A 27,998-nucleotide genomic window follows, 5' to 3' on the forward strand; every position below is an offset into this window, starting at 1 on the left:
TTAAAAATACAACACAAAATGTGAGATGAGAGATGAGTGATGACATTGTAATTTAATATTCAACAAAAAAAATAATGATATCACATAAAATAAATATCGCTAGTTAATAAGCATAAAAAATGATCATAATCTAAAAATACTAAGTCATTGTAAAATAAGTACGACTAATAAGTATTAATTACATGACAAAGAAAGAAAGAAAATTAAGTTAGACATTTTTACTATCTAAACCAATGCAAAACTAAAAAAATTGATATCCAACATTATTGTTATTCCTAGTGTTAGATTTTTTTTTAATTAGCAGTAGTATTGTTTTGATTTTGATTTGGCCTTTATTTGAGTTACTGACATCTATTGGCAATAAAATTTATTGGACCATTCAAAATTCTAAGTCAAGCATAAAATATATTATGTTAAAAGACAAAGACTATGAAAAATTTAAGAGATATTTATAAATTACGTTACAAATAAATATTTTTATGTATTAAATATTTCTAAAAGTTTTACGGAAAAGGGCCTAAAATACCCTCAAACTATTGAAATTGGAGCAAAAATACCCTCCATCCACCTTTCAGCTTCCAAATACCCTTACCATCCACCTATTGGGTCTAACATACCCTTATTGCTAACAGACCCATTTCATTAAACACGTGGCAAGTTTTTATTGGTTGGCATATAAAATTAACTAAACTAATTACTTTTTAATAATCTTGATTGGATAACCCATGTCCCCCAACCCAACCCGTCCCTTTTCAACTAACCATTTAACAAAAATGAATAGAACCCATTTCATTAAAAAAAACATTCAGCGCCGCTATTTCTTATATTCCAACTTGAACCACTTTGAAAACCCTAGAAAATTTAAACCAATTTCCAGCCAAAATGTCCCTATTTTCTGCGTGAATATGTTCGTTAGGTGAAGATTTGGATTGTACGAATTGTGTTCCTCCTTTGAAGTAAGATTTTGCTGCTTATTGCTTATTTATTTTCAGTTAGGGTTTAGAATCTTTTTTATTTTGTGCGAGATTTGATATATGTTGTCGTTTTTGTTGATCTTCCATGTGTTTTATGCGTTATATGCTTGTTTAGTCATTTTTTTGTTGATGTTACTCTATCACACTATATAAAGTGTCACAAGTTAGGGTTTTTTTCATTATTGTTTTAAGTTGTAATATTTTGTTGATTGTTATGTCAAGTTGGAATCTTTTGTTGGTCAGACCACTTTTTATGCTTTTTCCTCTTCATTTCTTGCCTTTTTTTTTTTCCTGTTTTTGTATTGTGTATATGTGTATCTGTTGGGTGTCTTTATGAATGTTAGGTGTAGTTTTTTTTTTTCATGCACAGCTCAATTTTTGTTTGTTTTTGGTACTTTATTCAATGCTTATGTCTATGTATGCTATTTTTTAAAGCATGTGGTCCCTCTTCCGTTGTCCTTGTCTTCACATAAATATTGATAGATTCCCTATTTCCTATTCAATTGTTGTGTATGCAGCTTTCTATTTCCCTTTCTTTAATGTTTCTAATGGTTCTCTTTCCCTTTATTTTATGTTTGCCATATGCTTTTCTTGAAGTATGGTTGACAAGGTTGATTTAGTATTTAATTATGGAGGCAAGTGGGTCCTGAATACTCAAGTTGTCTACATAAAAAAACAGAACCATGTGTGGGAGGGATATGATCCGGACTTGTTGTCTTATATAGATATATGTAAAAAATACACTGAAAATTAGGTTTTAGGGTGGTAAAACGGCTATTGGTCACAGGGCATTCTTGGAGATATTTTTTGGTTGAGAGTGATGCAGGCATTAGAACACTTCAATCTTCTCTGTCTAGTGAGTTTTGTGTGCTGCAATTCTATGTTGTAGATGAAAGTGAAGATAATGTTTCAGCTCCCAACATCATTCATCATAAAGAACCATGCTTTGTATCAGTAGATGTAGGAACTGATTGTGAGTCAGGTGAGGAAGAGGATGATGATAATGAACCAGTTCCTAGTGACTATGACAGTGAAGAATAGGAACTTTTTAGAAAGGAAAAGAATAGGGAAGTGAATGAGAAACTAGACAGGTTTTTAGTGTTAGAAAAGGGTATGAGCATTAAGGATCTTGATGAAGCTAAAAGAGTTGTGAGCTATTATCAGTTTCTAATAAGAAAGGACTTATAGTTGATCATAGTGACAGTCATAGAGTTAAATATAACTGCGATAATGGTTATCCTTTTGTGTGTTTGATTTCTGAAGATAACAAAAGTCAGGAATTTAAGATTAAGACCTTGCATTTAGAACATAATTGTCAGCCAGCATTTAAGAATAGAAGAGCTACTCAACAAGCTTTAGCACATTACTTCAAGAATAAAGTGCAGAATAATCCTAAGTACAAGGTGAAAGATATGAGGCAGGATTTGGTTGATGAAGAGGGTTAAGAGACTTATTTTAGAGAAATTGGAGGGTAGCTACCTTGATGATTTCAATAGGTTGGAGGCTTATGCTCAAGAATTGAGGGATAACAATTCTGGTATTGATGTGGTGATAAACATATCTAAAGAGGCTCTTTGAACAAGGTAAAAGAAGATTTCTGAGAATGTATGTGTGCTTCCAAGCTTTAAAAAGTGGTTGGAGATGAGGTTTGAGGCCATTTATAGGGTTGGATGACACATTTTTTAAAGGGAAGTGTAGGGGAATTTAATTGGTTGCCCTTAGTCAAGATTCACAAAAGCACTTTTATCCTCTAACTTGGGCAGTAGTGGATAGAGAAACATCCGGAACTTGGAAATGGTTCATTCAGTTGTTGAGAAATTCTTTAGAGCTGGCAGATGGTGAAGGATTGACACTAATGTCTGATATGCAAAAGGTATTTGTTTTCCTGTATTATTAGTTTCTGATTTTTTGTTTTGTTTAGTTGATGTACTTTAACTTGTTGTGCTATGATTCTTACAGGGATTGATTGATGTTGTTACTCATATGCTTCCTAAAGCACACCACAGATGGTGTGTAAGGCACATTGAAGCCAATGGGAGCAAGATGTGGAGGGGTGTAGAGATGAAGAAGTTAATGTGGTGGTCTGCTTGGAGCACATACGAAGAAGAATTCTATGATCAGTTGAATGCCATAGGTGTTGTGTCTGAACAAGCTGTCAAAGATTTGTTGTGGTACCCAGCAGATCATTGGTGCAGGGCCTATATTGACGCAGTCTGCAAGAACTTCTCAGTTGAGAACAATTTTACTGAGTCATTCAACAAGTGGCTTCTAGAAGCAAGGAACAAACCAATAATCAAGATGTTGGAAGATATTAGAATAAAGGTATATCTCTTTGAATATAAAGACTTGTACTTTCAGTTTCTTCCCACTTTATTAATCAATTATAATGACTAGAGGAGCTTCATTAAGTCCGGCACTATGCTTATATGTCCAGTTATAATCAATTTTAATGTCTAGCTTCATTATATGTCCAGTTATAATTTCTGGTAAGTGTACTTTCTTGATTTGGAACTTATAGCATTTTTGTTCAAGTGTTCTGATGTTAGGCTGTTTCTACTAAAGTGGTCATTGTAATGGAGATGATAATTGTTCTGATGTTTGGCTGTTTCTTGATTTGGAACTTATAGTTACTGCTTAGCTGCATAGTTAGTTGATAAAAGTACTTTCCCTTGATAAAAGTACTGCTTTCCTTTTAATTACTTTTAGTTACTGCTTAGCTACACAGTTAGCTGCATTGTTGCTGCCTAGTTGGAACTTTGGAACTTATAGTTACTGCTTAACGGCATAGTTACTGCATAGTTCAATATGTCTATATGTTGCTGCATAGTTACTGCATACCTGAAGTTTAATTACTGCATAGTTGGAACTTTGGAACTTATAGTTTCTGCTTAGCTGCATAGTTCAATATGTCTATATGTTGCTGCCTAGTAGGTGCATAGTTCAATATGTCTATATGTTGCTGCATGCATAGTTACTGCATACCTGAAGTTTAATTACTGCATAGTTGGAACTTTGGAACTTATAGTTAATACTTACTTGCATAGTTAGCTGCTTTCCTTTTGGTTTGGAGCTATTAAGTTTATTCTATATGTCTCATTCATTGTCATTTATTCTGAATGTTATGAATAGGTGATGACTAGGTTGAAAGATCTTGAAGATGAGGTAAGAACTTGGACTAGAGATTTCAGCCCATATGCCATGGATTTGTATAATGATTTCAGAATCATTGCACAGGGCTATCAAGTTCAAGGTAATGAAGACTTAGGGTATGAGGTGGTTTAGGGTTCTGATAAACATGTTGTGGATCTACTTAGGAAGAAGTGTACATGTAGGACATGGGGCTTGACAGGAATTCCATGTCCTCATGCCATTAAAGCTTTACTTCATGACAAACAAGAACCACTGAATGAGATGCATTGGTGGTATTCAAAAGAGGCTTACATATTGGTGTACATGCATAAGATACAACATGTTAGAGGTGACAAATTCTGGAAAGTTGATCCATCTCATGCTATTGGAGCCACCAGAAATACATAAAATGGTTAGCAGGCCAAAGATTAAGAGAACAAGGGAAAATAATGAGGCAAGGAAGAGGGAGGGGCTGTGGAAGAATTTAAGAAAAGGTCTGAAAATGACATGTGGGCACTGCAGTGCAACAGACCACAAAAAAAGAAGATGTCCTCTGGTAAAATATTTTTTCCTTAATTATTCAATGTTTACACTATCCTATTTAAATGTCTAACTTGACAATATTTGTAGCTTCAAAGAGGTGCACAAACAGTCCAAGATGTGCCCTTATCAGCACCCCAAGGCAGTCAAGATTTTGAATTTCTTTTCATGCCCAACTCTAGCTTTAATGCCTCTTCCAGCCAACATAACAACCAACCAATCTCTGAAGTTGCTAGACCTTCAAAATCAAAGAGAAAAGCCAAAGCCAAAGCCAAAGCTACTGCGCATTCAAAGAGGTCTGCCAAAAATAATCATGCACCTTCAACTTCAAATAACCAACCAGTTGCACCTTCAAGAGCACTTGTTGATGAACACGATGATGCAGAAATTGATGATGAAGATGAGCAGCCAATTCTTAGGCCTAAGGTGATATCTGAAGCTAAAACTAGGCTTCAACGCAAGAAGATGCATCAGCCACCAACTGGTTCAAGGAAAATTGGCTTCAGGGGAGATGAGAATAGTGTGAGCAAGTCTACTAATATGCCATACTCACCAAGAAAGTTGGGTTGGAGAGGTGAACCATGTGTGACCTCAAATCAGTTAGAAGTAGCAAAGGAGAAGAAAATTGGGAAGTTGAAGGCAAAGAAGGGCAAGCATTAGGGCATAAGTGACTTGGTTCAAGTAGTTGTTTGTTTTTAAGTTTTTCAATATTATGTAATGTCACAATTAAACTTCATATTTTGTTATTTTTTGTTGTGAATCAGTCTTAGAAGTGGTTGTATTGATTTACTTCAAAAGTTTTTGGGTGCTTAGTTTTTGTGGGTTTCCATATATGTCAATGAAGTAGTCTTGTGGTTGAACATTTTGCAAAATATATGACAATGCCATTGTTAGTTATTCGGTTTGTCTTGTAGAATGGAAATTTTGTTTAAACCCGCCGTTGAATACGTTTGCCATTGTTAGTTATTGATACCTGTTGTGCTGTTTATTCAATTTGCCATTGTTAGTTACTGATCATGTGTTTATTGTATTTGGTTTGCCATTGCCATTATTCGGTTTGTCATATTTTATCAGGAGTGTCACTTGTCCTGGTTAAGATCAATGGAAATTATGGTGCATACAACAGCTAAAAAGATGAACATTTATGATTTATATAGCTATATTTCTCCGAGCATAAGGGTCATTGAGAAGATGAATGTAACATTTTTGGTATATCATGAAGTGAAGTTGCTGCAAATTTCCTAAGCCTAATCTTTTTGTACTTGTATAGTCTACCTGTCTGCTCTACCCTTGATTGACTCTTTACTAGAGTGCTGAAAGAGAAGGCATTTAGATTACTTGAACGAAACACCGTGTGCTTATACATGTCTAGTAACAACAGCATACCCAGGCATTACAACATCATGAACTCTACAAGACTGAAATCTTTATGGAGTTCCAGTAGTGAAAGTGTTGTCTAGTCATATAGAACTTTTCCAAACTAGAGAAGATGAATTAGTTAAGCAACTTAAAAAAGTGTAAAGAAATTGAGTTAAGGACAACTTATGAGCAAATGCAGAAATTCTTCATTAGTAACCAAAACACCAGCATTACAACAACTAGTGCACAATAAATTTAGTGGACATCAACACCAACTCACAAAAACTAACCTAACCAACCCAAAACAAAAACAAACAAAGACACTACAATTCTGCATTTTGTTGGTAGTTACAACAACCTACAATTACACTACATTATCTTGGCAATTACAAAACCAACAATTATAGCCCAAGACATTAGAAACAAGCTTATCAATTTGTGAACTTTCAACTCCAAGGTTTCCACTTTCTTCAAATTTGAACTTTCAATACCACTCTTCAACTCCAAGATTGACACTTTATCCTCCAATGTAGAAACTTTCTTCAAATCAGAAAATTCAGTATCATCTATATTCTTCAACTCTGAATTGATGTTGGACACTTTGTTGAGTTCTTGGCTTTCAATACCACCCATACCCTCCACGATCTTCTTCAAATGGTTTATTTCCTTCTAAATTAAATCCAATTTAACTTTTTTGTTGTGGATCATCGTTGACACATGAGGTGGAAGTTTACCATCGATCCAATCCCAATAACCACAAGAGTTTGACACAGGAAGACGACATTTGTAGAATCGACGTCCACCATTCTCAGGAGTCGTAGCAGTAAAATATCTTGCAATCAATCCGCACTTACAAGTACGAGACTAAACTTGTTGAGGAGAAGAAACAGACGAGGACGTGCTTGACATTTTAACAGAGCGAATGCAACAAACAACGATTGATTCGACGTGTTTACCGGACTTGTGTAGTCTCCTGAGTAAAGATTGAACTGCTTCTATGGCATACACTCCTAAAAAAGGAAACAAAATTAAGTTTTCAAGACTCACAAACATGAAAATTTAAAACTTTTAACCAAATATAGAAATTTCAAAAGATAATAATTTTTTTTTCATCAGAAAAATTAACTAGACCATGTCATGAAGCTCAAGAACAGAAATTAACTGAAAGAAAAGGGTATATATATTTGAGAAGGGGGGTAAATAAATACCTGTACTTGTAGAATTTTCTTGACTTTCTTTTTCCAATCTTCACAGTGAATGGAAATTTTGAAGACCAATGTCTGTAGAAAACTAAGAAGAAAATTGAATAATTCTAAAAACCCTAATAAGAAGATGAAGAAGAAGGTGGCGGCTGATTTTTTCGATGAAATGGGTTGGAGGGTTTCTTAGTCTATTAAATGGTTAGTTGAAAAGGGGTGGGTCGGGTTGGGGGGAAATGGGTTTTCCGATCAAGGTTATTAAAAAGTAATTAGTTTAGTTAATTTTATATGCCAACCAATAAAAACTTGCCACGTGTTTAATGAAATGGGTCTGTTAGCAATAAGGGTATTTTAGACCCAATAGATGGATGGTAAGGGTATTTGGAGGCTGAAAGTTGGATGGAGGGCATTTTTGCACCAATTTCAATAGTTCGAGGGTATTTTAGGCCCTTTTCCGAAAGTTTTATAAATGTAATGTCGGGTTGGTTCAGTTCGGTTTGACTTTTTTTTAGTTAAAGCCAAACCAAAACCAATTTTAGTTGGGTTTTTTTTCCAATACCAAACCATTAGTCGGTTTGGTGCGATTTGTTGGTTTTTTTTTGTACACCTCTAGCGTCAGACATAAGTTTTACGTTTTGCTTATAAGATAGAACTTGTGATCCATTAATTGAGCAGGTTCAATATCTTGAAATATCTTAAACTTTTGCCTTATAGATAAAACTAATCTATATCTACATCTTATGCTTGATGGACTACTAAAGCTTTGCCTAGCAGCAAATTTTCTGAAGTGAAGGCTATTTTTTTAAAAAAAAAATTGTTAAGCGAGCCAAAATATAAGAACCACCGCTTAGTGAGGTCATTTGTGAACTTAACTTGCGTCGTGCTAGTACTGGGCCATTTTCTGGCATTGGGCTGGATATTCTTGGATTGGATGAGATTTTTACCTACTACATCAGATAGTAAGCATTATATACAAGAAATACGAATTACATATTTTTTAAAACATATAATAATAATCTATTTATACACTAACCCTCTCCATTAATTAAAGGATATATTTCCATCGATACTCATTTACTTCACTCCCTCTTTTATCAGTCTTTCATAATTTTCTCTCTCCTCATAATTATCTCTTATGAAAAAGAAGAATTATCTCAAAGAGTCTCCCCTCTATAAGGTTGCCACCGAGAGAATTCTAATATTTTTTCTTCAAATGTTATTTATATGCTTTCAGCTTTTGAAAAAATGATTATTTATTTCAATTATATTATATGGGAATATTTTATGTAACGTTAGTATTCCATCAATATGTTATATATTTGTTTATACATTTTGTATACCTTAACGTGTTGGTTTGTTTTTCTACGATATACATGCTATCCTTAACAAAAGACCAGTTGCACTCAATACTTCACCTAGAACCTAAAATAGCATGGCTGCTTACGATTATAAATATTTGGCTAGTAATCTGAAATAAATTAAAAGGAGGGGTCGAGGAGGTTAATGTGGATTTTTTTTTTTTTTTAATAGATACTACTCCCTCCATTCCATATTAAGTGACCTTTTAGGCTTTTTATTTTGTTTTAAAATAAGTGACGCTTTAGGATTTCAAGAAGAAATTAATCCTATTCTTCCAAACTTACCCTTATTTATAATCAAGAATCATTAAATAACTTTTCTTTTTCTAAGCATTAATTAGGGGTAAGTTAGTTAAAATATCCATAATTTTCTAGGAGTAAGTAATTTCTTAAAGGGTGTGCATGAGCTAAAAGAGTCACTTATTATGGAATGGAGGGAGTACTGATAATATTTGACCAAACTGCTTTTTGGGAATTTTACACTGTGTGCCAATTATGGCAAAATATTTACCTGATTTAGCCCATGTTTTTTTAATTACCCGCCATAGCCATTTTTTTTCCTCTTCAACTTTTTTCCTTCCTCCCATTACACTTTTATATGTGATTTTTTTTTCCATTTTACAGCTACAGCTATGTTTTTATTTCTCCATTTACTTTGTTCTTGCTAGATGCAGTCATTTCTGGTGCGGTGTTTAGCATATGAGGCTAGATGCATGCACCTTCTTTTCATGTTCTGAAAGTCTCTCATTCATTCCTGATTATGGAAAAAAAAATCACATATACACGTTCCTCCGTGTATATGTTAAACTTCCCCATGTGGTTCAGGTTCTGTCCTTTGCGTTGGAAGTGAGTGGCACCGATTCCCCAAAGCTTATACATTATTATACACTTTTATACTAGTCTTATACATTAGTATACACTTTTATACAAAGGTTTATACATTGTCTACAGTAGATGTATAAATTTATATATTGTTGTATAATATTGTATACTAGTCTTATACATTATTATACACTTTTATACAGGGTGTATACATTGTCTACAGTAGGTGTATAAACTTGTATATTATTGTATAAAGGTGAATATTCAAGTTGGGCCATGAAATGTTAGGCTATAGGTTTGTAATTTAAAATATGGGCTATGAATATGTAATTTTGACCCATAAATTGTTTATAAGTGAAATTTTCCCTTTCATTTTCCAATATCAATAGGAGAAATTCTTCTTCTAGGAAGTTGAAGCGAATTAAATTACGAACTAAGCGAATTAAATTACGAACTGTAAAAATCAAACGTAGAAAAAGCATTAATTTGACTGCTAAATTTTGGAAAGCTCAGCCATATTTACTTTTGGCATGGAATACTTAAAGAGGAACCATTCGTTTTCTTGATCACTTAACTACAATGAATAGCGTCAAAGTGAATGGTATTCCCAAGTAGGGTTTGTTTGGAAAGCCACCTGGTAATTGGAATTGTTGTAATTACCCAGTATTCTAATTACAACTACCTGTTTGTTTGTCGTAACTGTAATTACAAGCGTGTTGTTTGGTTGCACAATTGTAATTACACAGTTTGTTTAACTTAAAAATAAAACTTAATTATCAAAAATTTAAAATTAATATTAAAAAATGCGTGCCTTTATAAATGATATTAAATTAGTTATTTAATAACACATTGTTTCTTGAAAATATATTAATTAATAATCATATATTTGTAACTAATGTTGTAAAAATTAATTGATATATATTTTTCAAATTAATAATATTTTAATTTTAATTAATTATAAAAATTAAAAGCAGACTTTTTTTGTGAGAACATCATAGATGGGATGTTTGACAAAAAAAAATATAAATATAATGTCATAACATATTCAAATGTTTGACAAAAAAAATCTATCAACTGTAAGTGAAAAATAAATAACATGCAATGTGAAATAACAAGTCAATAGTACTAAAGCAAATAAATTTAAATAGAAAATATAACCTAAATTCAAAATCCAAAAGAAAAAGTTTAACATAATACTCTTTTGTCAAATTCCAACATTACATAAGTAAGTTCCAACGTGACTTAAGTAAACATAATTTAAAAGAAAGGAAAAATAAAGTCTATAACCTCATTCATAACGAAATTCTATTTTAATAACGTCACTCATTATATGTCAAGTTTGTTAATGACTCATTCTTTCTAATAATAAGAGGTGTGGTTTCAAAAATTAGAATAATAGCAGGGTTATGTTAAATTAATAAAATAAAAATGTGAGCAATTACATGGAACTACAAGAAGTAAATGTTGGGATTGAGAAAAAAGGAAATGATAGATAAATAATATAAAAGAAAAATATATTTTAAAAAATAAAAATAATTAAAAAGTAAAAATAAAAAAACAAATTAAAATAAAACTAAAAAGTAATTCCGGAATTACAGGGTGTAATTACATTCAATTCTTAGCCCTCTCTTGAGAATTGGAGAGTGTAATTACATCCTCTCAATTACACCCAATTTTCACCTAACTGTGTAATTACTTGGTCAAACAAACAGACCAAACTGTGTAATTACACCCAAATTCCCATTACCTGGGTGGCTTTCCAAACAGGCCCTTAGTACAAAATAAATAAATTAAGGTGATACTCTCTCCATCCATTTTTACTTGTAATGTAATTGACTTGGCATGCCCATTAAGGACCCATAAATAGAATGACAATTTTACTATATCACCACGAATTATTACTAAGTAGCCTAATGATTGAAATTGATAAAACATACTTTAAAAACTTTCTGAGACCATTGGCAGAGGAACAGAGGGAGAGGGAAAGGCAGCAAAGGTCATCAATCTAAGACCATAGGAAAACGGGGAATTCCCCAATTGTAAGATGCAAAGAAAATGTGAAGTGTGAACGTGCTACACAAGGGATAATCCCACTACAATTGCAACAATCACCACTGGCAGAACCAGCACAGATGACTCCGACGGTATTGGAGTGAGAACTCCGGCAAAGAGTCATGGGCTGATATTGAAGAAGAATCAGGTATCGTCCAAACCCTAGCCCCAAATTCGACTACAAAGACATGGAGTAATGTTATAGGGAATACATTGCCTACTGAGGGGGGTTTGATTTGAAGGGAGCAAAAATACCTACTCCAAATGTAAAACTCACAATGGATGGTGTGAAAGAGGAGGAGATTGGATATTGGTACTCCGCAGTGGTTTGCTTTGTTCTTGGATCAAACCCTCCACTAACAATCGTAGAAGGATATTTTAAGCATATCTGGGGGCCCTTGGGAGTATACAAGGTTGCCTAGATCAGTAAAGGTGTGTTCATAGTAAGATTCCATAGTGGAGAGATTCGTACTAAGGCTGTTGAGGAGGGAATGGAAACCTTTGATAGAAAATCAGTGGTAGTGAAGCCTTGGAAGCCAGAAATAGAGATGAGTAGGGTTATGGTAGAGCAAGTGCCTATTTGGATTCGACTAGTAAGGCTGGATTTGAAGTACTGGGGGAAAACAACTTGGATAAAGATTGCCGGAATAATTGGAACTGCTATTAAGGCAGACATAGCTACAACTATAAAGGAAGAGCTCATGTATACCAAGGTCATAGTTGAAGTGCCTCTGAATCAAACATACCCTGAATTTGTGATGTTTGAAAATGAACTGGCCAGATATTTGAGCAACAAATAAAGTATGAATGGAAGCCAATACTATGTGATCACTTTGGAATTTTAGGCATGACATACAACAATGTAGAAGGCTTCAAAAATGGGCACGTGTGGCTCAGAACCCTCATGAACCTAAACAACCTTCTGAGGCTGATCCTGCTGCAAACTAAGAGAATGAGAAGGGAAAAACTGTACAAAATGGCCCAAGAAAGAAAAGGAAACCACAACTAAAAAGAGTGTTCATCCCTACTAGGAATATGTTTGTACCTCTTGGAGAACAAATAGTGAGTACTTCTGCAATTGTTACAGAGAAGCAGATAGCAACAATAAGCACATATGAGGGGACTAGACTGGTTCAACCTCAAGTCACAAGCCCAGCAAAGGGGTCTGCTGTGAATCAGGAGGTAACTACTAAAGTAGTTATTAAAAATAACGCTGGTGTTAGTGGAAAAACTGTAAAAGGAATGGGTCCCTATTCTAGGAGGGGAGGAGGGATCCTCCCCCAAATGGATAAAATTGGATTCTGGAACAATAGGGGCATGAACAGACAAGATAAACAGAGGAAGATATCTCTGTTTATGTATAATAACAAAGTTGGTCTGTTTGGGCTTCTAGAGACAAAGATTCAGAGATCAAAAGCTTCAATAGTTGCTCTTAATCTTTGTAAAGATTGGTCCTTTAGTACAAATCTGGCTCACCATCCTAGTGGAAGGATTTTGCTACTTTGGAACCCTTTATTGTTTACTGTTGGTATACTGAGAATGTCAGGACAGCTAGTGCACTGTGATGTGGAGCATAGGGGCACAAAACATAAATTTGTGTTAACAATGGTTTATGAGTTTAATGATTAGTCCCTTAGGAAGGATTTATGGCAAGATATTAAGCAAATTCATGGTACTACACAAGGTGCATGGGTAGTCATGGGTGATTTTAACTGTGTTCTAAATAGCAATGAAAGAGTGGGCAGACCTTTACCACTTTTATAGATTAAGGACTTCAAGCTCTGTGTGGGGGAATGCTCACTGCAAGAGCTTAGATCCTCAGGAGCATTCTACACATGGAATAACAAACATGATGAAAAAAGCAGGGTATACAGCAAAATAGATAGGGTATTGGTGAATGGAGCTTGGATCTCTACTCTCCCAAGTTCAGAAGTGCATTGTGGGAATGAGGGGCTAATGGACCACTGTCCAGCAATTATCACCTGGGATAATAGGAATCAGCACCCTCCTTACAGATTTAGCTACTTCAAAATGTGGAGAAAAGCTCCTGATTTCCACCAACAAGTAAAAACTAATTGGGACAGAAATATAGAAGGTATTCAGATGTTCAGATTAGTAGGCAAGCTCAATAGGCTCAAGTCTACTCTCAGAGGTATTAACAGAAAGCATTTCACGGATGTGGAAGTCACAAATGATAAAGTAAGGGAAGCTCTAGAGGAATGTCAAAGAGCATTACAGAAAGACCCTACAAACTGCCTATTAGTATCTACTGAAGTCCACCTTGCAAAAGAATACCAAAGATGGGATCAAGCCAGAACTCAGTTTTTAAAAGCAAAAGAGCAAAGTGCACTGGTTGAAAGAGAGAGACTTAAATACAAAGTATTTTCACAACATGCTTAAAGCTAGAACAAATGCTAATATAATCTTCACAATCAGAGATAGAAATGGAGACACCATCACTCACCTACCTGGTATGGCCAATGCTTTTGTGGACTTTTACACTTCACTAATTGGCACTTCATGTACAGATAGGTCAGAGTCTGCAGTTCTACTATCAAGAAGGGCCCTGTGGTCTCAGATGAACATAAAGAATTACTGGTAGGTGAGGTGACTGATATAGAGGTGAAGAAAGCTTTATGGGCAATTGGAGGGGACAAGGCACTAGGGCTTAATGGTTATGGCAGCCAATTCTTTAAAGACTACTGGGATACAGTTAGTAGTGATCTAATAGCAGGTGTTAAAGAGTTCTTCAGAGCAGGCAAGATTCTCAAGGTCTGGAACAACACTGTCTTGACCTTAGTACCCAAATCAGACCATGCAGAAGCAGTAGGTTACTATAGGCCTATAGCATGCTTCAATACCATATACAAAGTGGTTTCTAAAGTGTTATCAAACAGATTGAAAATAGTTTTACCTAGCATTATTTCAGCAAACCAAAGTGCATTTGTGAAAGGTAGAACTATAGTCCAAAATATCCTAATTTGTCAGGATTTAGTTAGACTATATAAAAGGAAACAAACCACCAGCATTTGCTTGATTAAAATAGATTTGAAGAAAGCATATGATATAGTGGAGTAGGAGATTGTAGAGGAAATGCTCCATGCCCTAGAATTTCCTTATTAGTGTATCAAATGGATCATGAATTGTTTAACTACAATCCAATACACAATTGTTATAAATGGAGAATTGTATGGTAATAATATCAAAGATGGATTGCGAAGTACTGTTGGATAAACTTACTGCCTGAATAAGGAGATAGGGCACCAAGCATCTCTCATATGCTAGAAGAGTGTTATTAATTAACTCTGTCCTCCTCCACATTCATAGTTATTGGTCCTCCATCATTCTTCTCCCAAAGCAAGTATTGAAAGCTATAAATGCCTTGTGCAGGAACAGTTTATGGGATGGGAAAGTGGCTACAAATAGGACTCTTTTAGTGGCATGGGATCTGGTGTAGGGCAAAACATAAAGGGGGTTTGGGAATCACTGATTGCATCAAATGAAATAAAGCTTCTATTACCAAATATGTTTGGAACATAACTCAAAAAGCTAATAACCTTTGGGTGAAATGGGTGAGTCATGTGTATTGTACTTAAAAGAAAATGAGTGGTGGCAGTACTCATACCCCATGGACTGCTGTTGGTATTGGAAAAAGATCTGTAAAATTAAGGACTTGTTAGCCCGTAGCTTTGTCCAGAATGGGTGGCAATGTGGCACTGGGAAATACACAATCAATAATGGTTGCAGATGGAGGATGGGAAATAGTGAGGTGTGGTACTGGGGAAGATGGGTGTGGAGCAGAGTAAACTTACCTAAACTAGGTATAATCCAAGATGATAAATATGCCATATGTGGGGTTATGCAGAGACAGTACAACACTTATTTTTTGAATGCAGATTCTCCGGCAATTCCTATAGACAATTCTCAACTGGATAGGAACAAGAGGTTACAACAAACTGATATTCAGGGCATGTTGAAGAGTTGTCAAGGTGCATAAACGGGAAAGGGTGCAGGGAGGTTGGAACAACTATCCTTGCAACTCTGGTTTACTGGATTTGGAAGGCAAGAAATAAAGCAATTTGGGACTTGAAGATACCAACACCAGATAACTGGACAAAGCAACTGATATAGGAATGCAAACTAAGAAAGTCTTCCTTTCTGTGTAGGAAACCAACTTAAGTGTTAAAGAAAGGGAATGGATAGATAAGCTACTCACTTAGAAGTTGTATTTTGTTTCTTTGTTCCGAGCATGTATAGTTAAAGTATATGAGGAAAGGTAGTAAAGGAGCATACATGTAACCGGTTGTGGTGATTCAACAATAAAAAAAATTCTTCACCAAAAGTTGTGCAACTAATAAAATTAAAATTCCTTGAACTTTCCAACCAATAATTAATAATAAGGTAAAATAGGTATGAAATGGTAAATTATCTCTTGGTTGCCAAATTGGACAATTATTTTTAATATACAAGACATGTAAAAATGGACAGAGGGGGTAGTACTTTTGTGCAGTGGCGGATCATCAACCCTCGAGCAACAAATTAGCCACACTCCAACTTTGCATCGACGACGATTGTCTTATTGTCCAGTTGTTGTATTTGGACGAATTCCCACAAATCCTCAACACATTCTTTTCTAGTACCAATTTCGTATTTGTGGGAGTTGACGTTGCTGAAGACATACGTAAACTGAAGGATGAATATGGTTTGGTGTGTAAACAAAGTAGCGATCTTCGTGTTTCTTATGACAATTATTGTCCTTGGGCGTTGTCTTATTCTCCAGGTTTGAAACAACTTGCTTATGAAATCTGAAGTCTTGATATCTCTAAACCAAAACCTGTTCGCATGAGCAATTGGGAGGCAAGGGTTCTTAGTGAGAGTCAAGTTGAACATGCATGCATTGATGCTTATTCTTCCTACAAGGTTTCTCACCAGCTATCCTTTATGGATCGAACTATTAATCGTTATTAGTAGTAAATTTGGAGTTTTAGATATGTTGACTGTCGTCTTTGCTTGTTCTTCCTTGTCGTCAACTTTATCTTTTTAGGTTTATTCGGCGGCATCCGAATTATCTACTTCCAGTGTTTAGGCTATTTACGTTGTCTTCAGTGTGAGGGGCGACCCACATAGAAAATTGTGGTGCTCGAGCACCCCTTAAACCCGTCTCGGAATATATATATATATTTCTATATAAAACTGTGAAAAATAGATATATTAAATTGGTAAGCACCCATTGCACAAATGTGCTTATGGGTGCTTTGGTTTGGATGTGGAATGTCAAATTCCATGTTTGTGTGAGGTTAGGGGTTCGATCCTCCACAAAGGTTATTTTTGGATACTCTTCTAGTTCTTATTTTTGTGTCTCATTGCTTTGTTTCTTAACTTTTTTAATGCATATTCTTCTTTTTTATTTTTACCAATTGACTTTTTCTTTCACTACTTACTTTGTTTTTTTTTTCTTTTTTCTTTTTTTCCCTTTCTAATTTGTCAAACTTCATCGCGGCAAAAAGTCTAAAAAGAAAAAGAAGAGAAAAATTATCACGTCCTAACCTGAATAGAGTAGTTTTTCTTTATGCTGGTTTTCCTTTTTGGACAACCGTCATTTATCGTTAAAGGAAAGCACCCAGGACCTTGAAATCCTGGATCTGGCGCTGAGTGTGTCTAATGCATCTTGGTTTTGTCGTATGGATTATTAATCGTAATTATGTTCAATTAGTTCTCCATTGTCTAATTGTGTTGCTGGTATCCTCACATTTAGTGGCGAAGCCATGAATATCATAAAGGGTATTCAAGGTTTAAAACTAATATTTTTAATTCTTAAACGGATGGAGCTTAGTTATTCTTCAAACGGAATGTGGTTAATCATTCTTGAAAAAGAAGGCCATTATCCCTCTAAATTAAATTAAAATTAAATTGCAGAATCCAAAAAGAAATCCTTATATTTGAAATGGTTCAGATAGACTTATTCAACAGGATTAAGAAGAACTTGACTTGATTCTGGGTAAACGTAAGTAAATGTATCCACCGAAGTATACATTACCTATACATGTAGACTGTATATGTTGTGTATAGATATGTATATTTAATATAAAATATACACTACCTATACATTATGTACATATTTTTGTAAATTAGATGCCTAAATGATATTTGGCTATAATTTTTACTTTATTCTGCATAATTGGACCATGAGTCTATGACAGAGAACAAGGATGGCCGGACATAAAGTTAAACTATACACGTGGCTGTAGAAAAGTTTCAGAGCTTTTACTGGGCCATGGCCGGATAACAATGATGGCCCAATCCAACCTCCTTCCAGTTGTTGGGCCGTCCACTTATAAAGCCCTGTTATCAGATTAGGCTGGACTGGTTTAGTTTGTCCCTGTCCACTTGATATGTTTAGCTATAATCGAGAGTTGAGCCCTCACGGACTATGAAATTTTTCCTCAAACTAGGAAAAGGCCTTTTTTTTTGCGCGGATTGCCCTTTATTTGGGTTGGTCTTTAATTTGGGATATTTTCACAAAGAGCTACCTTTTAGCTGTTTCTAACAAACTATAACTACAAGTTCATTATTTACAATTCGTAGCTGGTTTTTTCTATATTTAGGTCCTGGGCGCGTCGCATAAATATAGACTAAATACACGGAACTGTTGAGCAAATAATGCCTCTATTTAAGGGGAAAAAAACTTTTTCAAACTAAACAGAAATCTATTTTTAATGTTCCATAAATCACGCAAATCTTATTCTCTTCCATATCTAATCACATATCTCATTCAACATCTAATCATTCACATAAAATTTGAATTCAAAAACTCTCTTCATATTTTTTCCCAAAATATAACTAAAAAAAATCCCTTTTTAATGTTCCATAAATCATGCAAAGCTTGATTTGTTCATCAACTGAATTACACGTTTCACCGTGTAATTGCAACTTTTATATTTTTCTGAACTTTTTAGTTGTTTTTCATATATATTTTGGCTATATTTTTAATTGTATTTTGATTATTATGTTCAATATTATTTATTCTGGTTTCCGTTGACTATATTTAAGATATATTTTTCATATATTTTGACTATATTTAGAAAAATTTCATAAGAAAAAAAAGTTGCAGTGAAAACGTTGCTACCTCAATTATGAACTCAATTATGACTATATTTTGGCTATATTTTTTAATTATATTTTAATTAATATGTTCAATATTACTTATTCTAGTTTCTGTTGACTATATTTCAGATATATTTTTCAAAATTTCAGGAAAAAAAAATTGCAGTGAAAACGTTGTTACCTCAATTATGAACTCAACTTGAATTCGATATTTCAACAGATGAATTCAAATATATATATTCGTCGTTTAAAACACAAAAATAACAGAGAATCTTACATATTTTAGGAAATAGAGTTGAATTTTGGGGGTAAAAGGTTGAAATTAATGAGCAGTTAATACAGAGTAAAAAAAGAAAGTGAAAGAAATCAGAAACTGATTTGAAAAGCACGAAATTAGGGGAGATGGGGAGTTAGAAACGTGTATATTTAGGAAAAGGGGGGAGAGAGAAAGTGTGCAGCTAAAAAATAGGGGTGTGGGGAGTGGTAAGTTAATTGGTAGAAAAGTGGGTAGTTATAAGTTGTAAAAATATAATATTATAATTACTAAACTTAATTATTAAAAAGTATAGTTATGTTCCATAAATATGTAACATAATAAGCTATGCCAAGTAAAAATTACCTTTAATTTTTGCCCTTCAAATTGGTGGTCTTTAAATTTTACCCCTCACCTAACATCCCAAGGTTGTGGGTTAGAACCCTAGCTCAGTTAAAAAAAAAATTAAAAAAAAAATTGCAAGGCAGAATTTTGCAAATTTGCCCAGTAAAATTTTGCCTTAAGGCAGAATTGGGCTGCACAGGCAGAATTTCTGAATTTGCACCCATGTTGTCACCTTCATGTTGTCAGAATTTCTGGATTTGGCCATGGAAATGGATTTCAGAATTTGCACGGGCAGAAATTCTGCCTGTGCAGGCCAAATTCTGCCTGAAGGGCAAAATTTAAAGACCACCATTTTGAGGAGTAAAAATTAAAGACTACCCCTAGCGAAGGGCAATCTTGCAAATTGCCCGGAAAAGGACACTACCTAGCCTTTAGGAATTTGTTTAGCTCATGTTTGAGATTAATACAGTGATTTGACCTTTCGGCCCAAACTATTCTTAGGCGCTAGCTTAGCAGCCCATTCACTACAAAAAAAAAAAAAAAAAACCAGACTTTATTGTGATGACTAAAATCGCCACAAAGAGCAAAAGTTGCCACGAAAGGTTCATTACAAAACGATCAGACTTTTTTGTCGACTTTAAGTTCAAAAAGTCGTCACTAAATGTTCACTACTAAAAGATCAAAAAGACGTCACTAAAGCCAAAATTCAATATATTTTAATTTTGTCACTATTAGATTTTCTGAAATTCCTATAGAACCCAAGGGAAATAATTATGACACGTCATGTCTATGAAACATACTACTAGTAGATAATGTTTACCGATTTTTTTTCTTTTTCTGTCTAATATTTTTTTTATTAGCAGAGTTCGAATATTTTCCTTTTTTCGTGTCAAAATATGACATGCAAATTGGAAAATCGTACATAAATTTCAAAATTCGGATTAAGACAAATAATAAGACCGTCAGAAAAGGGGTCCCACAAACCGCACATAGATATGCCAATTGCCCTCAACATTATCTTCTAATGTTAGGAATGTTCCAAGCATCCTTTGACCATTTACAAAAGGTGAATAACCATGTCTTAAGGACACGTTTTTTCTTACCAAAACGACTTCGTTCCTTCTCGTCTTCTTCTTCCTCTCCAAGCTCAACATGAAATCCATTTCCATGGCCAAATCCTACCCATGTTGTCACCTTCAATGTATGTATACCCATCTTCTTTCATTTCTTCCAATAATGCTCTTTAAAGCTGCTATTTTTATTTTTTTTCAAGAATGTATCTTTCTATGTCTGATCTCTTTGTTATTCATATATTTTTTATACCCATATCGTGTTTTCTCATATTTCTTCTCCTTTCGGTTATGTTCCTTTTTTTTTTTAATGGTAGTGTTTGAAGAAAAAATGGGGACAAGGGATTTAAGTATTTTTGGATTATTTGAAATAAAAAAAATTAAAATGGGAAACCCTATTAGGAATTGTGACCAACTTCCTTTCCTTTTGTTTGGATAACAAAGAAATTAGTACAGTAGTAAATTTATACTCTCTTTTGGATAAATGCTTTATTCCAGCTGCACAAAGGGACAACTGTGATTTTCAATTTTTTTCTTTGTCATTTTCTATGTCTGTCTTTCTATGTTGGTGAAACGAATCTTCCATGTGATTGAGATTGTCTTGGCGTTGCCAACTTGTAACCAAGTACTATTAATATGTACAAGGATATATCCTTCTAAAAAAAAGGTACAAGGATATACATATGTATATGTATATTGTATTTTTTTTAAAATCAGCAAAATATTGAGTGCTGGAGTATTTCTTCAAGATCCATTTGTAGTTTGTGGAACATGAGAAAAAGTAGAGATTTTTTTAAGCTGTAGGATAATGTTGTTTACTTGCCTAAATTTGTATAGCCTTTTTAGCTAAGTAAATATATTTAAAATGGCAAAAAAGAAGTTTTCATTTGAATGTTTTGGTGTTTTGTGCCCATGTCTTTTGTTTTATTAAATAACCAGATTGGCTGTTCATTGTCTTTAGTGATGTAAAGTCATATTTCCAAGATTTGGAAGCAAGAACAAATTTGTTGTACAATGGCTTAGCCTTTCTGTTCCTAACTTATGTTTTTGTTATCAGCTAAAGGAGTTGGAGAGAGGTAGACAAAGAAGTCTTAGGGTTAGCTATGGATCATATACAGTCAAGGGAAAGTGATTTCGAGATAGATTTGGAGAGTGGGGGAACAACTAGTGATGAAGATGGAAGTAATAACTATGATCTGACTGGTGAAATTTCTAATAAAGAGTTGTATAAAGCGGGGAGTGGGCTTCGTGGAGTTCAATTATCCAATGGATCTGTAAGAAGCCAAGATGGTTCAAATACATATAATAAGAAATTTAGTGCTGATGAGCTTCCTGTTAGGTGTACAGAAATTTGGTCAAATAAAATCAGGGAAGAGATGGAAATTTTGAGGGACAACAAAATGGATATTGACAAGACAAAGAAGCCAAAGCCTCCTAAACCACCTAGACCCCCAAAGGGTCCATCATTAGATGCCTCTGACGTTAAGTTCGTCAAGGAAATATCTGAGCTTGCTATATGGAAGCGGAGAAGGACCGAAAGAATCAAGGCATTGAAGAAAGTTAAAAAGGAGAGTGGATCATCTTCGAAGATGAATATATTAGCAACGGTGATCACAATTCTGTTCTTGTTGGTTATTATATTTCAAGGTACGCTTCATGTCACAGGGCATCTGAGATTTTAATTCGTCAGTAGTATTGAGAGTATGAACTTCTTCATAACATTTGTTATCATGGAGATCTGTTGAATATTCTTCTTTTGACTTCTAAACCAAGTATATTGTTCCTATTTGGTTTATCTTGTATGAAAGCTAACAGAGTTTAGTGTTGATGCTATAGCTCTATGAGCTTACTGGTTGTAAATTCTTATTATTCCTTCTGTTTTTCACTGTTCTTGTTCAATGTTCCTTATGAGAACTGTCGACATGAATATAACATGGTATGCACACTCAGAAAAGTATGATGAGTTGCTAAGGAAATTTAATAAATAAGGAAGAAAGGGAGAGATCAAAATTCTAGCTTGCAGCAGTTGCCTTTATACAAAAATATATCTCCTTGCTTATTGAAAATGCTCCGAAGATTATATTAGCTTAATGCATGTAGTCAAATTAAGTTTGTCGTTTGTAAGAGCCAAAACCTCCTGATTTGCAATTTTAAGATTTCCTCTTCCTCTGGTTGAATCAGATAATATCAGAAGCTTACTGAAACTTGTTTTCTTCATTTTCCTTATTGTTTTTGAATGAAAATCTTAAGCTGGTTGAAATTGGCACACTTCTGGTGTTTCAATTGTAGCTGCATATATTTTGATGGCATTAAATAGGTTGTTTCTGGTTTTCCAGTTAGGCTATACAAGGTAGCTGAATGTGCTTCGTGAACAATGGCATATGATGTCTGTTCAAAGATTTTCCTAATATGTAGCTGAACTTTCTATATCACTGTTTATTGGAAGGGCCATTTTCTTATATCAATTTCTTGAAGATGTACTATTTACAGCTTTCCGGGAATACAGTTTATAATACATGTACAAATGAATTAGAAAATAAAAAGAAAATTGCATGATTTGGAGCTAAACTTCCTTGAGATGATCGTTATCTGTTAACAACTTGTTAAACTAAATGTGCTTTAGAAAAACTAATATTCACTCCTTGGTGGAAATTTTTTACAGGTGTTTTGGGCACTCGTGTATGACATCAGTGTGTATGTCGCCTTTAATTCAGTGGTAGGTTCACGTACAATTTCTTCTAAACCTTTCTGTCCGACTGGTCTATGATGCGGCATCTCAAACAGTTCTCATTCTACACTTTTATCTGCTTAACAAGTACCATTCACTTTAGATACTCCTGTCTGCTCAACAATCAGCCAGGGGCAGTTTTACAGGAGGTAACAAAGGAACTCCAACTTTTCAAAATCATATTTTAACTCTTCCTCTTCCGTTTTCTGTAAAAAAAGATGTTGGTCATGTGTTCCTTCCTCAAAATAGAAATGAGCTTTCACAAATGTCTAAAGAGAAGCATGGTTTATTAGGCACTTAAACAACTACCAGACCATGACATTATCTTGCTACATGAGAATTGTTTTCCTCCTTATAGGTACAGGAACTTTACCATGCAGCAACCAACTGCTTTACTGCAAGTTGGGAATGCTAGCGTAGGGTTACATCTCACTTTTGACAAGAAGGAAGCACACTTGATCATTTTACCATACCTAGTCTGTTTCAGTGTAAAGTGCCTATAAAAAAGTCTTGCTTGTAGATTTAATGTGTAAAGTAACAAGTGTGGTTTCTTATTCTCAAATATTCCCCTGGCCCCTAGCCAAAAAATTGAAATACAAAAAAGACACGATATGAGATGAGTCTGGGGAAAAGAATGATATCACTACTAGAGAAACAGGTTTGATCATTTAATAACTGTTACTTTCTTGCACCAATGCAGATCAGGGTTTTGTGGATTTGGAATGACGGAGGAACTGACTCGAACAAGTAAAATCATTTTGAATCTTTTGACAAATAGTGGCTGCTTATTGTACAGAAATGTAACAACTACTATGGATTTTGTAAAGAGCTCCTGATATTTGTAGGTGCTCTTAAGTAGCTAGAAAGAGGCACTCTGATTACATGCCCCTCGGAGCCATGCATGATTTTGGTGTTGTACTCTGGGAAACAAGAAGTTTAGAAAAGGGTCATTGCAGAGCTTCACTTGCGGAATAGAATTAACATATCTTGATTTGAGATATGCGCGGCATCACTGTTTAGGTCCTATTAACTCTTCGTGTATGTATGGCTCCTTTTCTCTATGTGATTCAATTTGACTTTTTTCAGATCAAACATCACACTAAAACATTATATAACAAGATTCCCAAAAGATAAAGAGATTGCTGCGACTGTTTCTAAAGCAGGTGAAAAGATTTCCCCGAAAATTATGCTCAACTAAACTTCATTGAAGAGAAGTTTTCAGTTTTTGCAATACCTTTAGAAACAAAGGCCCAATGTTATAGCTTTTTTAAATTATGACTTACTATTATTCTAAAGCTACCCTTTAGCTTACATATAAAACACGATAATATCGAATGGATGCACTAATGAATTAACACACTCAATAAAAGGAAAATAAAGAAGGCATTCGTTATTGATGTATGCTTTACAATGCAAATCCTTAATCGTCCTTTACTGATAAAACACAGTTCCTAAAAAAAAGCTTAATCAAAGTCAAATAACTGCCCCTTAGAAATTTCCATATCCAAGGAAGTACAATGCATCAGCATCAAGGCAGAAAGTGTTTCTTCAAGAAAAGGACCACCAGCAAGATGAGTTAATTAAGCTTTCACAGGCTCAGCTCTAGGCCTCCAAAGTCCCAGCCTGTATTTGTGGGTGTACTTCAGTATCAGCTTCCTCTGCAATAGCAAAAGCAAAGTGTCATGAAGGATTCATGGATGCAAAAACACAGCAAAAAGAATTGATGGTTGTAATTCAAACGACAGCCATATCCACTATGGTGCTATAAGATCAGAAAATAAAACAACATATAACTAGTTCTAAGTACTAGTCCACTCATTTTCTAGGGTTATCACTTTGGCGAAGAATCAGAACATCTCACATTGATCCCCAAAAGCAAGATTACACAGCTAAAGATTGCAAAGCGTTAAATTCGGCCACCGGGAAATAGTAGACTTCATCTGATCAGCAAAACTTCCACTTTCACTGCAGTTTATCGGGTTTTGGTCTCAATACAATATTCCAAACTCAGAAAATATCTGGTATTATCCATCTAGGCTTAGTTGTCATAGTCAACAATTCTATATCTTCAAAGACACAACATTGTGCAAGGTGAGCCAACTTAAATATTCACTCTAAGCTATGAATTTACTTTCAACCTTCATAATTATGTGTGACAACTAGACCAAAAAGTTAATTTTTCTACACTTATCATTTCCAGTTGTTGGGGCAGTCCAAAAGTGATCAAGTGTTATTCATTCTCGATTATTATAGACATGTTTTTAAAACTAACTTGAGAGTACAGATGTTTTGGAATACCCAAAGAGTGTTAAAAACGAAAACAGAACGAACCCAAGCCTCGCTTTCTCCACACTATCTTATAGTATAGCTCCACCTATGTCCTTGCTGGAATCCCTAGTCCAAGACCAACCATGAACCTCTGAGGTGTGCAACACAAGCATGTTGTGCATAATGATAATGGTGTGAGATCTCATAGATTAACTTTGCAGTTTGAAAAGTAAACTTCAAAAGAATCAAACTAACACAACGGACTAATTGATCATCTCAATAGGATAACTTGCATGGGACATCATCTTTAATCACATTACATCATTAAAATACATGTTTAAGCACACCACTAAGACAACTTATGCTCTTTTCCAGTAACAGTTCATCCTCAGCTATGAGGGACAGTAAACTACGATTTTTTTTTGTTTTGTTTTACAGGAAAATTTACAAGGGACCAAACTTCTCCATGGAGACACTATTCACTCAAGAGCTCAGTGACCCACTAAATCAGATCATAAAAGCATAAGAAGAATTTTATGTCGATTAACATTTAGATGCAAAAGCTTAAGAACCAAAATTGGATGCTCTTAAATGCATATCAGAAAACAAAACTGGATTCTAACGTATGAATAAATAACTACTATCATACACCAAAAACACTTTGGGCATTTCAAGTGAACTGGAAAGTAACATTTATAGATATCTAGCACAAAAACTAACCAACTCAATCTTATGCGTATGAATTTCAGATTCCTCTAGGAGGAAATCTGGATCAAGTCCCGAAATAAGGCACATATTAACTTGGAACAGTAAGTCCAATTCAGGAAATGGTCAATGTCAAAAAATAGAAAGTACCATCATTAACATACTGATAGGTACAACCAAGAATATATTAAACTTCTTTTGGCTAATAAATGTGAAGTGTTACCATAACAAAAAAAAAATATACACCTAGAGAGCACCTAATGCCTTGGTCACCTTCTAGGAAGAGTGCCTAAGACAAAAGACCTCTAAGAAAAGTAATTACAAAATTGGCGTATGAAAGTCTCGCATCTACGAGCTCTCAGGTAGCCCCTAAGCATGTCTACATCTCTCGTTCACTCCTATTTGTATAGGTGGTATTGCAAAATTACTATGTACAGTATTGCCTTTAAAGAACTTCAGATTTATAGCACTCCGTTATAAATGTGTTCTACCATCCTGACAGAGGAAACAACCACAGAGATCTAAGCCCTTAAGTTTCGAAGATTTACTTTAAAGCTGGAAAACAGTTCACATCCCAGCTGGTCTCTATTTCACTTTCTCATAGTAGTAATTTATTTGTCTCATCGCCGTCTTCTCAACAAGCACAAAATGCATAAAGAATGTCATGTTCATCTTCCTCCTCCTTTCCATTTCCACAAAATTCACAAAAGATTATACAAGTAAACGCCAGTATTTTTGGGATTGGTCATGTGAACTTTGAGTTCATGTTGCTCTATTTAAGCTCGTGGAGTGATAACTTATACGAAAACAACAATTATGTGTCAGGGATCCTAATCCTCAATTAGTTGAGGAAGCACTAATCAGTTATGACCAGTTATTCGCTATCTATATTGCTCTACATAAAAAATATTGAGATTTTCATAATGAAGCAATATAAAAAGGAAAGGGATAAAAAAATACTGACATGTTTACAAGGGATGCCAAGTTTCTTGAGTTTAAGAGTACGAGTAACTAGAAGCTTCGAGAAATCTCCAATCTCTGATTCAAGTTTCTCTACATGCGTCTCTACCCCTTTCCCTACTCCATTCAAGAACTCTGGTATCCCAACCTTCACTGCACCCACCAAAAGTACCAAATTATTATGATTTACTACCAAATTGAAAGGTTGAAATTGAATTAATTACCTATGTAAGGATTGGATTTGGAGGAAAAGCTAGCAAGCCCAGATGGCAATGAGTTTGAAAGTATTCTTCTGTTGGAAAATAGAAATTGCCTCCACGCCATTGTTGAGCAAAACTGTGGATTAAGCTTTTCCGGAACAAAACCCTTACACAACTGTGCAAAGATGAGGGAATGATCAATGTAGTCCTTAAGGTATCGGGGTTGTTTATTTTGGTACTTAATACATGTATTACCTTTGGTATAGGGGTTTTATAAAATCGGGAAAAAAAAAAAAAAACAGATTTTTAATAGAAGTCATTTTTCTAGATTTTTTTTACGAAAATCAATTTTTCAGATTTTTTAAAAAGTTTGCCACGTAGGCACCACATATTTATGAAAGTAGAGGAGTATTTTTTTACCCTTTTCCCTAAAAACAATTGCATTTGGTCCTAAACTCAAAAATTAATATAGTAGATTTTTAATTAAATGGGAAATTTACGCTCTATGTCTGCTGGGAGAAGTATTTATGCCGTGTAGCACATATTTTGAGTGTATTACCCGATTTAGCTCATATTTGTCTATAAATACATTTTATACACTATTATATACTTTTATACGAGGTTGATAAAATTTTGTTGTTAACTTTAACAATTTGCCATGTGCACCTCACATGGATGGGAGGACCCGATAAAAAACTGAAAGAAGGAATTGACATTCAATAACTAGTTAAATTTTATCTTAATTGCCAAAAAAAAAAAAAAAATCATGCCTAGTTGAATAAGAAAGCAGGACTGGCAGTAAAATTTGATGAGGTCCACACCCATTCAATTGATGAAGAGGAAAAGTGAAGTCTGGACATGAGTTTGTCTCTAACAAGTTGGTCACTTGAAGACTATGTCGCGGACATCTTGCACTTGAAGACTATGTTACG

The 27,998-nt window shown here is 34.5% G+C and overlaps 3 protein-coding genes across 3 annotated transcripts; 2 read left to right on the forward strand and 1 right to left on the reverse strand.

Annotated features, from left to right (window-relative positions):
* The first annotated feature begins 12,468 nt into the window (after window positions 1-12,468).
* Window positions 12,469-14,511, forward strand: LOC132644565 (uncharacterized). The gene is made up of 3 exons (XM_060361156.1): window positions 12,469-13,041; window positions 13,198-13,812; window positions 13,966-14,511. The coding sequence occupies exons 1-3, from the start codon at window positions 12,469-12,471 to the stop codon at window positions 14,509-14,511; spliced, it is 1,734 nt and encodes a 577-aa protein (XP_060217139.1).
* A 5,609-nt stretch (window positions 14,512-20,120) lies between these two features.
* LOC132598460 (uncharacterized) lies at window positions 20,121-24,016 on the forward strand. Its single transcript, XM_060311330.1, has 4 exons — window positions 20,121-20,336; window positions 21,263-21,852; window positions 22,868-22,921; window positions 23,634-24,016. Exons 2-3 carry the CDS (start codon window positions 21,309-21,311, stop codon window positions 22,888-22,890), a joined length of 567 nt encoding a protein of 188 aa, XP_060167313.1. The 5' UTR covers window positions 20,121-20,336; window positions 21,263-21,308; the 3' UTR covers window positions 22,891-22,921; window positions 23,634-24,016.
* A 281-nt stretch (window positions 24,017-24,297) lies between these two features.
* On the reverse strand, window positions 24,298-27,303 carry LOC132598461 (uncharacterized). Its single transcript, XM_060311331.1, has 3 exons — window positions 27,091-27,303; window positions 26,871-27,019; window positions 24,298-24,591 (listed from the first exon to the last, which is right to left on the reverse strand). Exons 1-3 carry the CDS (start codon window positions 27,188-27,190, stop codon window positions 24,514-24,516), a joined length of 327 nt encoding a protein of 108 aa, XP_060167314.1. The 5' UTR covers window positions 27,191-27,303; the 3' UTR covers window positions 24,298-24,513.
* Between the last annotated feature and the right edge of the window lie 695 nt (window positions 27,304-27,998).

This window comes from Lycium barbarum, chromosome 6, assembly GCF_019175385.1.
Source record: "Lycium barbarum isolate Lr01 chromosome 6, ASM1917538v2, whole genome shotgun sequence".
NCBI lineage: Eukaryota > Viridiplantae > Streptophyta > Magnoliopsida > Solanales > Solanaceae > Lycium > Lycium barbarum.

Bases quoted from the DNA above. Each gene is read 5' to 3' on its own strand.
- LOC132644565 (XM_060361156.1), top strand. From the start codon at position 12,469: ATGTTTGTACCTCTTGGAGAACAAATAGTGAGTACTTCTGCAATTGTT. The intron at 13,042-13,197 runs GTTTATGAGTTT...CCACTTTTATAG, and splicing joins ATAAATTTGTGTTAACAATG to ATTAAGGACTTCAAGCTCTG. The intron at 13,813-13,965 runs GTATTTTCACAA...ATGTACAGATAG, and splicing joins GAGAGAGACTTAAATACAAA to GTCAGAGTCTGCAGTTCTAC.
- LOC132598460 (XM_060311330.1), top strand. From the start codon at position 21,309: ATGGATCATATACAGTCAAGGGAAAGTGATTTCGAGATAGATTTGGAG. The intron at 21,853-22,867 runs GTACGCTTCATG...AATTTTTTACAG, and splicing joins GTTGGTTATTATATTTCAAG to GTGTTTTGGGCACTCGTGTA.
- LOC132598461 (XM_060311331.1), bottom strand. From the start codon at position 27,190: ATGGCGTGGAGGCAATTTCTATTTTCCAACAGAAGAATACTTTCAAAC. The intron at 27,020-27,090 runs GTAATTAATTCA...TGGTGGGTGCAG, and splicing joins CAAATCCAATCCTTACATAG to TGAAGGTTGGGATACCAGAG. The intron at 24,592-26,870 runs GTCAGTATTTTT...TTGCTATTGCAG, and splicing joins TTGGCATCCCTTGTAAACAT to AGGAAGCTGATACTGAAGTA.